Here is a 15,432-nt window from a genome sequence, read left to right on the forward strand (position 1 = left end):
AAGCTGACTTTCCTCGTGGTAAAAATTCTCCTAATGACTCGCTGATCAGGACGAGTCACAGTTTTAAAAATGAGTTACGTTTTCAAGGTTTCTTTGTCAAACCACGCTTGGAAGCCCGGAAAAAGCTACGGAAAGGCAATAGTTTAAACTTCTGCATCATTATGAAACGAGGAATATTTAAATGATGAGAGATGAATGATTAACAGAATGGTTCTTCTAATGCCTCCATTTTTTTTCTGAAAACCGAACAAAGTCAGTGTCCAATTAGCACTAACCAACACAACAAACACAAAACCCAAGTTCAGGTGGCTTGAGGAGATCCTGGTGCATCAACGCTGTATTTCAAATTTTTTTTCATTAAAAGTATTCTTTTTTTTTTTCTTTTGTATTCTATTTTCCTATTTTTTTCTATTTTTTTTTCTTGTGTCAGCATGGCTGAGAACCAAGTGCACAACATTCATTTTAGTACAGCCGTTCTGAAGAACTGTGAGATCCTGAATGCAAGGACCTTGGTTTCTAAAAGTCTGCCATGTTTTGCACATTCGCAGAGACTTTAATACCGAAAAAATGTGCATAAATTTAAATAAGGAGCAAAATAAAACACAGTAACATCTAGAAAATCACGAACCCACAGCACTAGGACTCAAATTTTTGAAATCCCATTCCAGTGGGACAATATTAGTTACTTGTACCCTCTCAACAAAATTCAATCATTTAATCAACCAGGTAACCTACGTGTCACCTAATATACAAACTGCAGACATCACCGTAGATCTAAGTCTTAAAAAAAAAAAATCAGTTTTCATTTTATTTAATTACAAAAAATGAGTGGTACCCCCCCAGACCTAGTGGGGTTGAGCTGACTAACCCTGTTCTCATCAAAGGCGGAGGGGGACAGCTTCGCTGTGACTTTTGGAGGGTGACACTGGCACTGGGCGCAGGTACAGGGGCAAAGGGACCAGTTTTGCATCATAATTCCGTGCCACGTCCCAATGACTTTGAGATGCACCTTCGAACCCCGCTGATGCCAACCACAGGCCTGTTTACACCTCCCACCCAACCAGGGAAGATGCTGGAAGATAACCCCGCTCGTAGAATAAACCCAATTCCTGGCATTTTCCTTTGAGCATCAAACCGATTGTCTTGCAAACAAAGAATATGAACAGATAGGAAAATAAAAGGACTCAGTGTGCAACAGAATTTAGCTCCTCCACACTTTGTAGTCTCTGTCTGCCAAACCAAAACACATTAAAAAACCCCCAAACACACAACCTTGAAAGCTTAAAAGGTGGCTCTTAGTGAGCTGCTTTAGGACTTCAATTTAAAAAAATAAATAAAAAAAAAAATCCCTATGAGTTATCTGTCAAAATAAGCACTGAAATACATTTCACTAGTTGCTATTATTATTAATGAATTTTGCAGTTCATCAGCAACAAGGGTGCTCTGTTAGGAATAAAGGTGCCGCTCTCGTGTATTCCGTCCTTTCAACAAAATTCGTTAGAAAACCAAAGAGACCAGCCACGGTTTTACCAGAAGATTGAGAAAAAAAATGCTTTGGATTTTTTTTTTTTGAGGAAAAAAAACCTCTGAAGAAATTTTGATTCAGAAGAAATTTTAGAGAACAGTTTAACATTAAACACCAATTTTTGTTTTAATTCGTTCTGATCATCTGCTAAAATGGAATGTTTCAGAAGGAATTGAAACTGAAAACAGACTTCCAAAAAATTGCACTAGCTTTTGGCACAGCCTAAATTCATTAAAATCATAACATTTTAGTAAAAAACATTACCTGCATTCTAATACAACATAAACACCCATTAAGAATTTTGCTTCACTGAAAAAAAACACTGTTGGAGCCTGTTTTCAGAAGTATTACCTAGTATTTGTAATTAAAAAGATGCATTTTTGATTTTTCCTTTTTTAACCTAAGAGCCACGATTTCTATCCAAATGAAAAATTATATAGTTTTTTTTTTTCCCCAACAAATAAAACAACTTCACATCTATCTGAAGCACCGCACTACCGAGATTCAGCAAAGTTCTTCTAGGATTAGTTTCAAAATGACACCAACAAAGTACAGATTCTGCCAGTCTGAGCCCGAAAACTTCTATTCCAGTTACAGCAAAACTGTATTTATTAAAATACACTGTACAGCTTCTTAGTTTGCTTTTTAAAGAACGGCTACCAGTATTTGACCCTCAAACGCCTGTCACTAGTCATGAAGTGGCAGGGAGGATTTTGGGGAAACTGATATTTTTAACAGGATCTTTGGAAGAACAGGGAGGTGTTTTCTCAATGGATAAAGCACCAAAGCGAGAGGAGAAAAAAATAAAGGTATTTTCCCTGCGCCAGCTTAACAGAAAGTAGAAAGTGATTCAGCACTTCAGTCAGCTGCATTTTTACTAGTATTAAAAATATTTCTTTAAAACCATGTAATCATTATATTTGCACTTTTGAAAGGCAGATTTTTCATCTTACCGGATCTTTAAGAGTATGGGTTACCCTGGAGTTATTGAAATTTCCCGACCTATGCTTTTAGAGGTTGTGAACACTCCCCTAATTATAAGCTGGGCCAAATGCTGCATTTTAGTATCACTGCACTAACATTTCACAAAAAAAAAAAAAAAAAATAGTTTATCAGTCCAGGACATATTTACGATGAGAAGTTCCCATCTTATAAAAACTTCTGCAGATGAGCATATTCATCTATTTTTCCAGAGAGAAGTGTCAGAATTAGCAAGTATTTTCAAGAAACACTGAAGCTGTCACTTCAGGCCCACACTTTGGGAACATTAATACGGTGGGGTTTTACCGCTAATGAAACTTTCTCATTTGTAAGAGGCCTCTAAGAGCCAGTGATGATTAAGCAGATGATTAACTCTAAGCAGTCCTTAAACTCCATTTATTCTGACGGAGACTGAGATTAAACACAAAGTTCAGTGGCACTCAGTTCTGAATTTTATACCCAATGCAGCAGCTCACATGAACAACTGGAATCAGGACCTCGGTTGGGATGATCAAGAAACACTAAGCGCGGCAGGTTTAAACCCCCAGAAGTCCATTTTATCATGGAAATAATAATCTGAAGGGCAGCAAGAACCACAGGAATTGAATGGACGGTGCAAAGAGGTCACCGGGCTCCCAGGCTGGAGCCCGCCAGCTCGGCAAGGTGATGCAATATTGAGTCACAACCCCGGTTTATGGATGATCTCTCTAATATCCACAGCTGTTAATTTGGAAAAACCATTGAAGTGTGAAGTGGGGGACCGGTTTGGTCATCCCTGGCACGCACACTCTGTCCTTGCCCGGACCCTCTCGGGGTCTGGGGACAAACAGTGCCACAGACATTTTGCTCGGATTCGGCTATTTGGGCTAGTCCAGCTGGAGAAAAACCAGTCTTTTAGGAAACGCCAGCACCACGATTCAAACTGAAGACAACAGCCAAAGAAATTTTGAAACAACAGAAAACCAAACTAAGAGGAAAATATCACTGTGGGTTCGTTTTGCCGGCGCCAGCCCCGCGCACAGGCGGCATCTCGCCCGCCCAAGGCCGGGGATTATCCCCTGCCACAAAAAAGGGAGCTCAGGGGCACCGCGGAATGTCACACAGGCAGGAGGGAGCGTGCTGGGATGGGGGCTTCCCTCCCGCTACCCCCAACGCTTCTTTTTTAAAAGAATTTCTTTAAACCAGATTAGCTATTGACAGCTAGGCCACAGGGCCAAAGCTTTCACCTTCAGAGCAATTATGCAAAACATCGTTAAATCATCACACCCGACAGCCATTCCTCCCACACAGAGCTCCTCTCTACTAGATTCACAATTCCTCCATTCCCTTGTAAGAACACAGGAAAAATCCATCCAGCAGCTCAAGAGCAATAAGGCATTGGTGTATTGGTTATTTTAGCCATCCCTCCCTCAAAAGAAACTGCAAGTTTTGCTCCAGGATGGCATCAGCTTCTTTGAAAATTAGACATTTTATAAACCACTGAAAAATAGATCCCAACGGAAATACTTTGATGCCACTGGGCAATTAGCAAAGCTCATTAACTTGGGTTCTGCATTGTTCACTGTCTAAAACAGAGCACCTTTCTTCCTGCAAGTTATCTGAACCTTCAACGGTTAATTTTTTTCCAGACAGTGATCTAAACAGGCTTAACGGTTAGTATTTTAATGAGCTGTCATTTCCTGTGCTGATAAAGATTCTCACAGTATTTAAACCATCCGTTTCCCGAGGCCGGGCCATACAGGACCCGCAGTGACTCAGTGGAGCTCCGGGCTCCCCAGGAGATGATGCTGCCACAAACCCGGTCCCCGGCTCCCGGGAGCATCCCTGACACAACCCGGCACTAACGGCAGCCCTCAGCCTCCAGCATCGCCACCTCGGCCCCAGAACATTCCATCAAACTCAGATGTTATCTGCGTTCAGCGTCTCTAAAACGGCAGAAAATAAATCTGGTTTATGGTCAGGATCAACCAAAACATTTTGGGGGGTTAAAAGGCTACTTGGCAGATTCCCCTGGCTTTACGGGATGAAGGAAGAAAATATCTTATTTGAAGATTACTAAGCTAAAATCGTTACACGTTTGACGTCATTTATACCTAGAGCTACGCTCCAGTAGCCACGTTAACCAAGCTGCCTGCAAAACATTTTTTTCTCGGGACATTCTGTTACGTTAAAATCAATGCTTTCGAAAATAGGAATTGCAACATCTCTGTACTTCTGGTTCCTAACTCTGCTCAGCATCGCTCTTTGTAAGGAAACTTCTTGTATTTTAAAGATAGAGCACTATTTCTGTACAGAATTTATTAAAAAAGCTTGCTTGCTCGGAGTTAAATCCTACAGGCCCTTTGCAAATAAACTTTTATAATTCTGTTGTGATCCACTGGAAGGTTTTCAACACCAAAGCTACTCAAATTTCACCCACATCTGTGTCCCTTTCAAGCGGCTAAAGCCTTGTTTTGTGCAGAGCTGCTCCATTGTGTGCAGGGTGTGTGATGAGGGCACAGTCCCACAGGTTTCTGATACACCTGTGGGAGGAGAGCCGTTGATTTACTGTACCAAGAAATGTCAGGTGTATTGGTATAACCTTCCAGGAGGATTTATTTCAGGAGATTTTGAAGTCACTGCTCAGTTACCCATGTTCTCAGCCACTCCAGGTTATTTTCGGTTGAACTCTACCACACGGGTTTTATTTTAAATATTGATTGGAACCTATTTTTCCAAATATCCTTTAAGGAAGACGCTAGTTCAACAGGAGATGGACTTTCTCGCACAAAACAAAGGTCCAGCAGGTCAGAAGACGCGGCTGGGAGGCTGCGCTGGCTCCTTTGCTTCTGCTCTGCCCAGGCAGAGTGATGGGACGCCGGGGAGAGGCACCAGCAGAGGCCACGCTGTGGCCTCAAACCTTCGTGAACACACCCAAAAAACCCAGTCACATGGCACAATGTCCATCAAAACAGGGCTCTTCCACCCCAGGACAACTGATTTCTGGTGCAGCCCTTTCTATCACTGTAGCTTCTTGACTTACACTCTAAAGAAATAACCTAAACCTATATTGTAAAATACTTTTGGAAAAAAATAGACAATCTTTAAGCAAAGTTTCCAGTTACATCAGTCACCATGATTTCATCTGTACTTTTCTGGTGAAAGGAACATCACGCTCCTTATGAGAATGAACTGAGATTATGTTGTGAAGCAAATTATGGCACAATACAGAGCAGCAAACTGGTTTGTCAAGGCAATGCTTCAAGTACCTGCTACCCAAAACCTGTTTTTCCTTTAAGACATGCAACCGTTCAAACGGGCCTGCAGAGCTGGAAAGCATGAAAATGTGTTCCACAGAAACCACCAGGCTGAGAAACCCCTTCAGAAGCACTGACATTTGGGGACAGATTTTCAGAGTTTGGTGAATGACACCTCACAGCGTTATCACGCCTCACCCACCGGATGTAGCACTAACAAATGAACTTTAAAAAAAAAAGATTTTTTTTTTTTTTTTTTTTTTTTAAAAATCTGTGGAAGCATGCCATTTTTTTTATATGCATTTCACCACCTTCTATTTAAACTTCAAATTAGTTTATTGACTCAGTTTGTTAATTGAATAGATTAGTTTCTAGTTCCCCTCGCCTCCCCTCTCAGTAGCTATCACAGCCTCTGTAATTAAGACCTTCTGCAGTTCATCATTAACTTAACGACAGCCAGAGGGAATCTCCCTCCCGGAAGGGTGGGATTTGTCCAAAAGGGACGCAGCCACCACGTGCCTCTGGAGTTCAGACGCTTGAGGTGAAGGCCACGTGCTGTCTAACGCTATATAAAACCTGTTTATGAATTTTTTAGATGTCTCTTCAAGTTCTAAAGTTATTAGCTCATTTTCACAAAATAAGAATAGAGTATGCTGAACTAAAAAATAAAAAACAATCAGATTTTTTTTTTTCTTTCTGAACATTTACCCAGAATTGATGGCAGTTTTGTGGATGGTGTGTACTTTGAGAATTATTTCTTTAGTAGTTTTCTGGGAATTCTTAATCCCCATTTGAAACTGCCACTTCAAAGAAAATATGATCGTGTTTAAAAGCAATATGCTCAGTGTGACTTCATAAACAATCCTGCAGCTGTAGGTAAAAAAAAAAATAAATTAAATGGAAAGATTTAAGAGCCAAAAGAAAACCCACAACACACATGATAATTAAACATTTTAAGCGGGCTAGGTTTGGCCTAAAACCAGCATGGAAGTATTTTACACAGACGACCAGCAAGTTAAACTCTTCTTTAAGTGTCAGGATACAACAAAAACTCTTACACACCACCTTTCCTCACAAAAGCTTGTGAATGAAATATAAGCTGAGAGAAAACATTATCCGCTTCCAGCATTTTAGACAGCAACAATACAACTTCAAACTACTAGCTGGTAGAACAGGTCGATAATTACCAGTATCTCTGTAATCCTCCTCAGCTTTGCTTTCCAAGGCTCGCGCTGCCTTCAGGTTCCTAAATCCAGCCATGTCTCCTCGTCCCTTCTACCACAGCCGCCACTGCCACCCACCCTCCTTACCTTTCTGTGTTTTCTACACTAGATACCACCAATGCTTCCACAAATCTTTTCTAAAGAACTTCTGGATTTCCTGCCACGTTTTATTTTCCTTTCTTTCTCTAATTAATATAAGGAATATTTCATGATCCTTTTGTAACGGAGACTTAGACAAAACTGTAAAATCGAATTACCCTAAATGATATTAAAAAAGCCCGGTTAGGGCAGGGCAAGCGTGCGATGCCAGCAGCACCCAGCACCAGAAGTAAACAAGTCCCGACTGTGGGCAAGCTCTGCAGGTGAATCATTTGTGCTTTCTAACTAAGGCTCATGTAGTTCTCCAGAAATTCTCTCTGGCTCATAAAATCAAATATTCTCAGACTGTATCTCATAACTTAATCTTCTGTCTAGCTTTGAGTTCTCCTGTATATTAATATGTTCATTATTCTAAAGTATTGTGCTTAGACATTTCCTATTGTTTAAGAGCAATATCCCAGACAAAAAAAAAGTCTTAAGTCATTTTGCCAGCTAGAATTCGATTAAAATAAAGTTACCGACCATTAAATAGAACTATATTTTAATTTAATAATAAGGGATTTAATGCGAGCTTTTGTTTAACATGTTTTATACTCCACTCTAAAAGAAATTGATGAGGTAATGCTAGCAGACAGCTTGAGAGAAGTCAAGGATACCGGGACATTCCAAAAATCTTACTGTCTCCCGAGAACATTTTTTAACTCTGACATCAACCGTCTAATAAAATCTGAATCCAGCAGAGGTCTTGTGAATGGATTTGAAGTAATTCAATGCAAAATTATCTCCAAGACAGATGAAGTAGGAAAAAACCTACTAGTTTTGGCTGAAAGATTTGCAGGAGAGTGAATCTTTGGAAATATACCTGCCCTAGTCGCCGTGCTGAACAAAAGCTAGTAGTAAATGGTCTGCTGTGACTGATACTAAGAAAAGGTAACTAATGATGGTTAAAAGTAGCCACATTTCTCTCTTTTAAAAAAAAAAAAAAATGTTCAAAGCAACAAATTAATTTTGAAGTTTGTTACAACCCAGACACCCAATCAGAAGATCAGGAAGTAATAAAGTCAGGATTTGTTTTATTAGTGAAATGCTCTAAGAATGTTTCTTCTGACACTCCTTGTTCTTTGTGTAGCATTAACTACTTGAAGTTTACATATTTTAAAAGGAATGATTTCCAGACAGCCCTCCCCTGAAACTGTTCTTGAGCAGTGTGGCTTTTTGGATTTTATGTGAAAATCGTTACTACAGTTTGGATTGCAAGGTGTCAATCAGTTTGCCCCATATAACAAGCGAAAGACCTCAGAAAACTAGCAACACCTTAGCATTTATTTTATGGATCCATATTAGGTATCTAGTTTAAAAAAAACAAACCACAAAACAAACAAATAAAAAAACCAAAACAAACCCCCAAATTTTTCTATTATTAAATGGAAAAATAAAGTTTTCTATTTAAATGTTAGGGACTCACATTTAAAACTTTAAACCTGCATCCCTGACATTAATGTGGTCAGTGTACTGAAAACAGGCAGCAGCTTATCCCTTCCAAGAACACAATTGTTCCTTTGAACAATTAAGCATGAATTTTTGATGAAATCTGTATGATTTGATTTAGTGGCCTACGTTTAAATTCATTAAGTTGCATGCTTTGTTTGTATTCAAGCAGTTTAGGAATCTTCTGCATGGTTAGAGAGGGACTGTTGCGATGCTATTTGCTGGATTACCAGGCAGGAAATGTTAACATCAATGACGGATTTTAAAATGACACAGAATTTCATGACTGAACAGGTAGATATGAGGCAAAAATCTAGCACTTCATCATCAGTGTCCAATCTTCAAAGCCACTGAGGCACCATGTAATTTGTTCTAATTGTCTTCTCCCCCCGCCCCCGCCCTTGTTGTTACCTGGGTTTTTGCTTAGTTTTCTTCTTTTAAACTGAAATTTTCACTTAAAATAGTAATCAATTGCTAAAGAACTCAGTCTACAAAAGTAAAAGACAAACTTTCTCAAAATAGGAACAGTTTATCCATGAAAACTGTCGTTTCTCCTATGAAAAACCAAGTTTAATAGAAGGGGATATAACTCTACACACCGAATTTCTCATTCTGACGTTTTATAAGAGATTTAATGTTTTAAGTGTGCAAGGTAGTTCAAATTATGGAAGACGTTTATTGCCATCTCGGGACACTGCAGAAATCACAACAGCTCTTTCATTCTTTTTGTCATAGGACCACACGACAACATTGACGAAAGTCCATAAAACCCAGTCTATTTGCAGCTAAAAGGGTAGCAACCGATAACTGGAAGAGCCGTATCACATTTCTGGGTGAAAGTTAACTGTTGGTACCACATACTCAGGCCATCTGACCTTCGATGCTATTATGCTTCTTGAAGTACTTGAAGCCTTTGAGGTGAGGAATGAAGTTGCAAATAAGACTTAAATTACGTGTTGGCCAAAGCTTCCACTTTGAAGCAAAGCACAATTTTCAGCACATCTAATTTAACTCCTTCAGTATTTTTCCACTTAGTAAGTGAAGGTATTACTGTGTTAAAGAATTACTCACCCGATTAGGGACACCATCTGCTCCACTATATGTTTGCTGAATGTTATAATAACGAAAAGTTTCTGTAGGAAGGAAAACAGCAGTTAGAGAAACATTTGATCCAAAGGGAAGCAGAGACAATGGGCTGCGACAATTTATGTTCCTTTCCAACCAGCAGCTTCTCCAGCACTCACACATAGTTTTCCCTTCATTTTTCTTTCAAGATCTTTAATTTTCAATACCCTCTTCAAAAAGAGGCATTTGAGAGAAAAGCTGTTTACTTTATTATTCTATTTCCTCATACATTTAATTTCTCGCAGTGTTTTTGCAGGCTGTGTTACTAACCATTCGCATCGTCCCGAAACTCAAACTCCCAGAAGCTCAAGGTCATTTTACTCCATCAACAATATTTTAATGGAAAAACAGTCATCACCGTGCAGAAAAATTCACATCCCCTTACACAAACACATGGACTTAAAGATCACAGAAGTGAAAAAAATAATGTCTTTTAGTCCCCTGCTTCAGACAGAAACGTAACAAAAAATAGCTAGTGAAGAACAAAGTAAGAGCCATTGGGTACCTGCCTGTTCAAAAAACCTGATTGTTACTATCTCTAATGCAACAGACATTTGGAAAAGAGTCGTTTCAATAGAAGAAACTTCTGTAACACACAGCTTATTTTGCAGAAAACCCAAATGTCCACAATATTAGTACTTCCTTCTAACACTCTTCTGAAGTTCAAATTTGGTAAAACAGCCTTTACTAATTCCACTTCTGTCCTATCTGACAGCTTGTTCTTTGCAAAGAGTGAGCAAGACTCTGTGTAGATGCTTATACACACCCAAACAGTTCCCACAGTCTCCTTAAACCAATTTAAACGTGATCTAACGAGAACTGCGTTCGCTAGTCTGGAAAGAAGGGATGTGACTAGAACTACACAAAATGATTTTGTGGTCCGGAGGAAGAGGCCAGTTAGAAGCAGCTCCGGGATGGCCACTGCAGCAGAGTCACTGTCTTCCTGTCTGCAGAAAGATTTCATTAAAAGCCTTTTCCATGACTCTTACATTTCCTAAATTCCAAATTGCAGCAAGATCACTAAAAACAGGCTATTGCACAAGAGTACGCTTGAAATCAAGCGTCACAGAAAAGAGAATTCTAATAGCTAAACGCATTACAAAATAAGACGATTTACCGACTGTGCAAGACACTGGGAAGCATTTTTTTCACTTAAATTTGATCTGAGTATAGAGCAGTATAAATTGCATAGCGAACATTCTGCTAGCTAAACAAGGCAAATGAAATAATAAAAGGAATATTTCACAAATACTATTTACCTTTTCTATCTTGCCAGAAAAAATTCTAACAGTACACAGATTTAAAAGCAGAAAAATTCAAATAATACAAAAATAAGTGTGGAGAAGCAGTTGTTCTATCACAGTAAATGAAAGAATTTTCAGATCTCTTATTTTCTGTCTAAGGACTGGGGAAAGTAAAATAATCATTTACAAGAAGATGGGAAGAAAAAAATGTCTGAAGATTGAAATCTTCTGTTCAGGGCAAAAGAAAGATTTTGGGTTTTTTAAGCAGCTTGATGAGGGTACTAGACGAGTAACTTTATATTACTAATAGCTTCTGCTATTTTAATATAGTGACAGCAAAGACTTCCAAGCAAAACAGCTACAGGCACTGCACCAGTCCTATGGAGATGCCTAAAAAAACAGGGCCCAGATGAAAATGTTGGGTTTTAATCACTACAAATAGAGCGACACAGTTCCTGATACGGCACTAACCACATCGCCACCAGTGAAGAATCGCCAGGGAATCAATACTTCATCTTTCAATGGACAAAATGGTGACGCGTCTTAAAAGCGAGACTCAACATTTTTGAAAGCAACCGGAGATTCTGGTTGCCAAATTCAGAACATCCGGTAAGGCTCTGAGTTAGCAAAAAAACCTGGCCACGCTCTGAAATCAGGCCTTTTCAAAATAATATAGGCTGGGGACACCAAAAATTGCTAACCAGGCTTGAAAGCGATGAACAACGTGCCCTGAGACAACCCTCAGACTGCTACCTGCAGGGCCTGAAAGGAGCGAGGTTTTCTCTACACACTCAACTGAGATAAAAAAGAGCATTTAAAAGTGCCGCTTAACCAGTAAAGGCTAGTTGCAGCACTCTTTGAAATGAGTATTCGTTACCAAAAAGGCAAGTTCATTATGAGTACGAAGTCCTTTCAGTCTGGTAAAAACCGTAGGTAAATAACTTGGCTAACCACCAATTTCCTGAGCGGTGTAGGCAGCGAGCTCATTAGTTTGTAGCTATAAATTATTCAATTGCCTAAGTTTTGAGCATAAGAAGCCTAGCAGATCCTTTATTGTAAATCCTTTGCACTAAATTAATTTCCATTACTTCAGGTCAGGAAGGGAGACTCCAGAGTTCATTACGAAGTAACGCAGTGTAACAGTCAAAAAAACCCCCCAAACTGTTCACCCCAGAGCCCTGAGGGAGGTGTGGCATCTACTTGCCTGGATGTGCATTTTAATTACTGCTTTCCCAATCAGGGTTGCACCAAAGAAGGTCCAGAAGGGAACCAGGAAGTGTCCACATGTTATCCCAGCCAGGTCAAACAGCGGGTTTGGAATCTATGAAGCACAGGGGAAAGAAGTTCATGAATTGCAGCACTTACTTAGATGAACAGGAACATGTCAGACTTTGAAACTTCGAAAAATGAACATTTTCCCCTTATTCAACTTGGTCCAAACTCTTGTGTCTTGATACTTACAAAAATGTTAATGTCGCACCACATAACTTAAGTCTCTGGGATTCAGCTAGACAATGTCCCAGACAATTCCATTCTCATGGTCCCTCCTTACCCCTGGATTTTGAAAAAGCTAACAAAAAGTTTTCCATGCGAAATGCACAGAAACCACAGTAAAGCCAGTTTGAGTGATTTATCAAATTTTCTCCCTGACAAGCACATCACTCTTGGAAGCTAGTGTTCAAAACGTTCCCCAGTGATTTCCATCTGAGAAAGTGCATTAAAACCTGGCATTTATAGTCATATGTATCCAGTTTAAAAGCACTGATTAGATTTTATTAAGCATATGCATTTCATTTAAAATTAAAAGATTTTTTTTTTTATTGTTAAGCTGTTGGCTTGACGTTTGGTATTGTGATTCTATCTGTAAAATATTTTTGAAATTAAACCAAGAAAGTATCCAAATTCCAACCTTTCACACTTAGCATGCAGTACAAGGGCAGACTGTCTGTGTAAAGGCATGGGGTATGTTTAACCCACAGTAGCAGCGTATCGCTGGGCTAATATCCTGCAGGATTTGTGTTGTTTTGTTACACAAACAAATAAATAATGAGTGTAGATTGTTAAAGACCATGAGAGACAGTCACTTTGCAACAGACCGAATGGAAATCTGAAATCTGTGAGAAAGCTTATGAGGGTTATACTTAGATGTTATAGACCAGCAATTCAAATTTATGAGCACCCACAACACCACCTGCAGAGGAAGAAATCTGAAACGGTCTCTAATCATGCCCCGAAACGGTCTCTAAACATGCTCCACTTGAACTAAAACGCTTCTTTACCTCTGACAGCTGTCTCAGGCATAGGAGGCTAGTAAATTATTTACTTATTCCACAGACAGATAATTTTGCTCTTCTGAGCCAAGTCTGCTCTAGGTCTCAGGTATCTTCTTTGTTGGCTGGTTTGAGGTTTTTTTGTAAGCTCACAGGATTTAATTACTGCCTTACTATCACCATAGAGGGAGCAGCATGCTTTAGGTACGGCTAACCGTGAATATCACCAGCACGTTAAACGTATCACAGTAAAATCTACTCAGCAAGTCCACATGAGGGTATACTGGCAGGCCAGCGAGGTTTTCTCTTTGTTTTTTAACACACACACACACGCAGTACTGCGAGTTGCCAAAAAAAGCCCACAAAGGCAGGAGGGCAAATTCTCGCAAGTCACAGCAAGGATCTTCCAGGGCTAATTCTTGCTTTGTTCCTTCCCCAGAGCTGCCTTTACATGGGAATTAAGCTCCAGACAATAATATGGCTTTCTTATTGCCACTAAACAACGTTACAGTCAGTTGACTTCACTGGATAAACTTGCAAAGTTTAAAATTTAATTTGAGTGTGTTTTTCTGTAGCATTTAGAAGCCACTGCTTGACAGATGAGAACATGCAGCTGGGGCAGTCGTTGCCACCTCACAAGCAAGTTTTCTAATCGTTAACAATACACCCAACTAAAATACTGTTAAAAATCTAAAAGTAAGATTGAGATTATAAGGGGGGCAAGCAAAGGAGACACCTTCTAGCCTGGGGAGAAGCAGCAACAAGCACGAGAAACCCTGACACAAGCCCTGAAGCTCGTGGGGGAACCCAGGAACGCAAGGATGCACGTGGGGGGCTGCCTTCCTCACCTACGGATGCAACAAAAACCTTTAGTTTTGAAGCCCTCTGCTTTTTCATTGCCTCTGCTACGTTTAACCTCACCCTTTTCTGCTCTGCAGTTATTCTGCAAACACATTTACAAACCCTCAAGTGTGCTGTGGTGGGTTCCCGATCCCTCGTCCCCCTCCAGCCCAGGGCAGCCTCTATAGGCAAGAGGAAGCCGGAGCTCAGGGTGCGGTGAAGAAGCAGCAAGTAGGTAAGAAGTTAAGCAAATGTTTAAGTATTACTAAGCAGGAACTAGGAGCAGTTTACACATCACCTCTCGTGTTTACCAACTCCTTCCTCCTGCTCTGCGTTTATCTGCATTTCACCTTCTCCAGCCACCCCAGGAACTCATCCCTGCCACCTACAAGCTGCTGCTCTGCTTACACCAGACAGACCGACCGACCAGAGATGTCTCACAAGATGGTGACTAGAGGGTCATGAGTCAGAGAAGGAGCAGCCTAAGAGCTTACTCGGTGGAAAGATTTGAAGAACAGCTTGTAACCTATGTCTCCACTCTAAACATTAAGACAGTTCAAAAGATTAGTAAATAGAAGTTGTATGCCAGCAACTGTAATCACATTAATTCTTTCCAGCTAAGACAGGTTACTTACATTTGAGCAAATAGTTAGCATTGTCATCTCTACAATTTAGGAAACTAAGAGAGATGCTAGACAAGGGTGGAATTAATGCCTCATCAGGTGAGCAGCCGGCTAATGGCTGGGGTTATTCCAGCAGAAGGGGATCAGAGGGGACCTACACTTCCCCCCTCACTGTAATCCCATTTCTGTGCATTGCAGCCTGCATTTTGTGTGTGGGATGGAAGAATAAGGCACACCTTTCCTACCACTTTTCATTAAGCTTACAGAGAGAGATATTTAAACCTCAAATGGTTCAATATTTTTCTACTCCAACAGAACAGTATTACCCTACGTAAAAAAACACTAAAATAGCAACAGTGGAGATGCTCTCAATCCCCTCCTGCTTAACGAGAAAAAAGCTACGAGTAGTTAGTAGTTCATCTAGCCATGACACTGAAACTGGCTTCCTCATTCTGTTCCTAATGACCCAAAGATATCTGCTGAGTAGACTTAGGAGAATTACCGTGGATGAATATCCTAATCAGGATTTATACAGGCAGTCTGCCACCCTTCAATCTCTGTACATCTTTGGCTATGAAGATGTCAAGCACTGAAAGCTACAGCACATAAACACCTCAAGCAATAATAATATGGTGCCAGCAGAATCTATAGGTAATAACAGAGCTCTTGCTGTATCTTGCCAGCTAATAACCTGGGCTAGGAAAGTCCCAACAGGAGAACTGCCAGCGGGCATACGATCTGACCTGCCCAGCACCCACTAGCACAGAGCAGTGAGCAG

At 40.1% G+C, this 15,432-nt stretch overlaps 1 protein-coding gene across 6 annotated transcripts in view; it reads right to left on the minus strand.

The window, feature by feature from the left end:
* Nucleotides 1-15,432, minus strand: part of VMP1 (vacuole membrane protein 1) — a 69,170-nt gene that overhangs the window by 4,013 nt on the left and 49,725 nt on the right. For all 6 annotated transcript variants that reach the window (XM_054208929.1, XM_054208933.1, XM_054208930.1 and 3 more), the window contains 2 exons: nucleotides 12,126-12,242; nucleotides 9,624-9,685 (listed from right to left, as the gene is read on the minus strand). In XM_054208929.1, the coding sequence (XP_054064904.1) occupies nucleotides 9,624-9,685; nucleotides 12,126-12,242 (179 nt within the window). The remainder of the gene's footprint in view (nucleotides 1-9,623; nucleotides 9,686-12,125; nucleotides 12,243-15,432) is intronic.

This window comes from Rissa tridactyla, chromosome 7, assembly GCF_028500815.1.
Source record: "Rissa tridactyla isolate bRisTri1 chromosome 7, bRisTri1.patW.cur.20221130, whole genome shotgun sequence".
NCBI classification, from domain to species: Eukaryota; Metazoa; Chordata; class Aves; order Charadriiformes; family Laridae; genus Rissa; species Rissa tridactyla.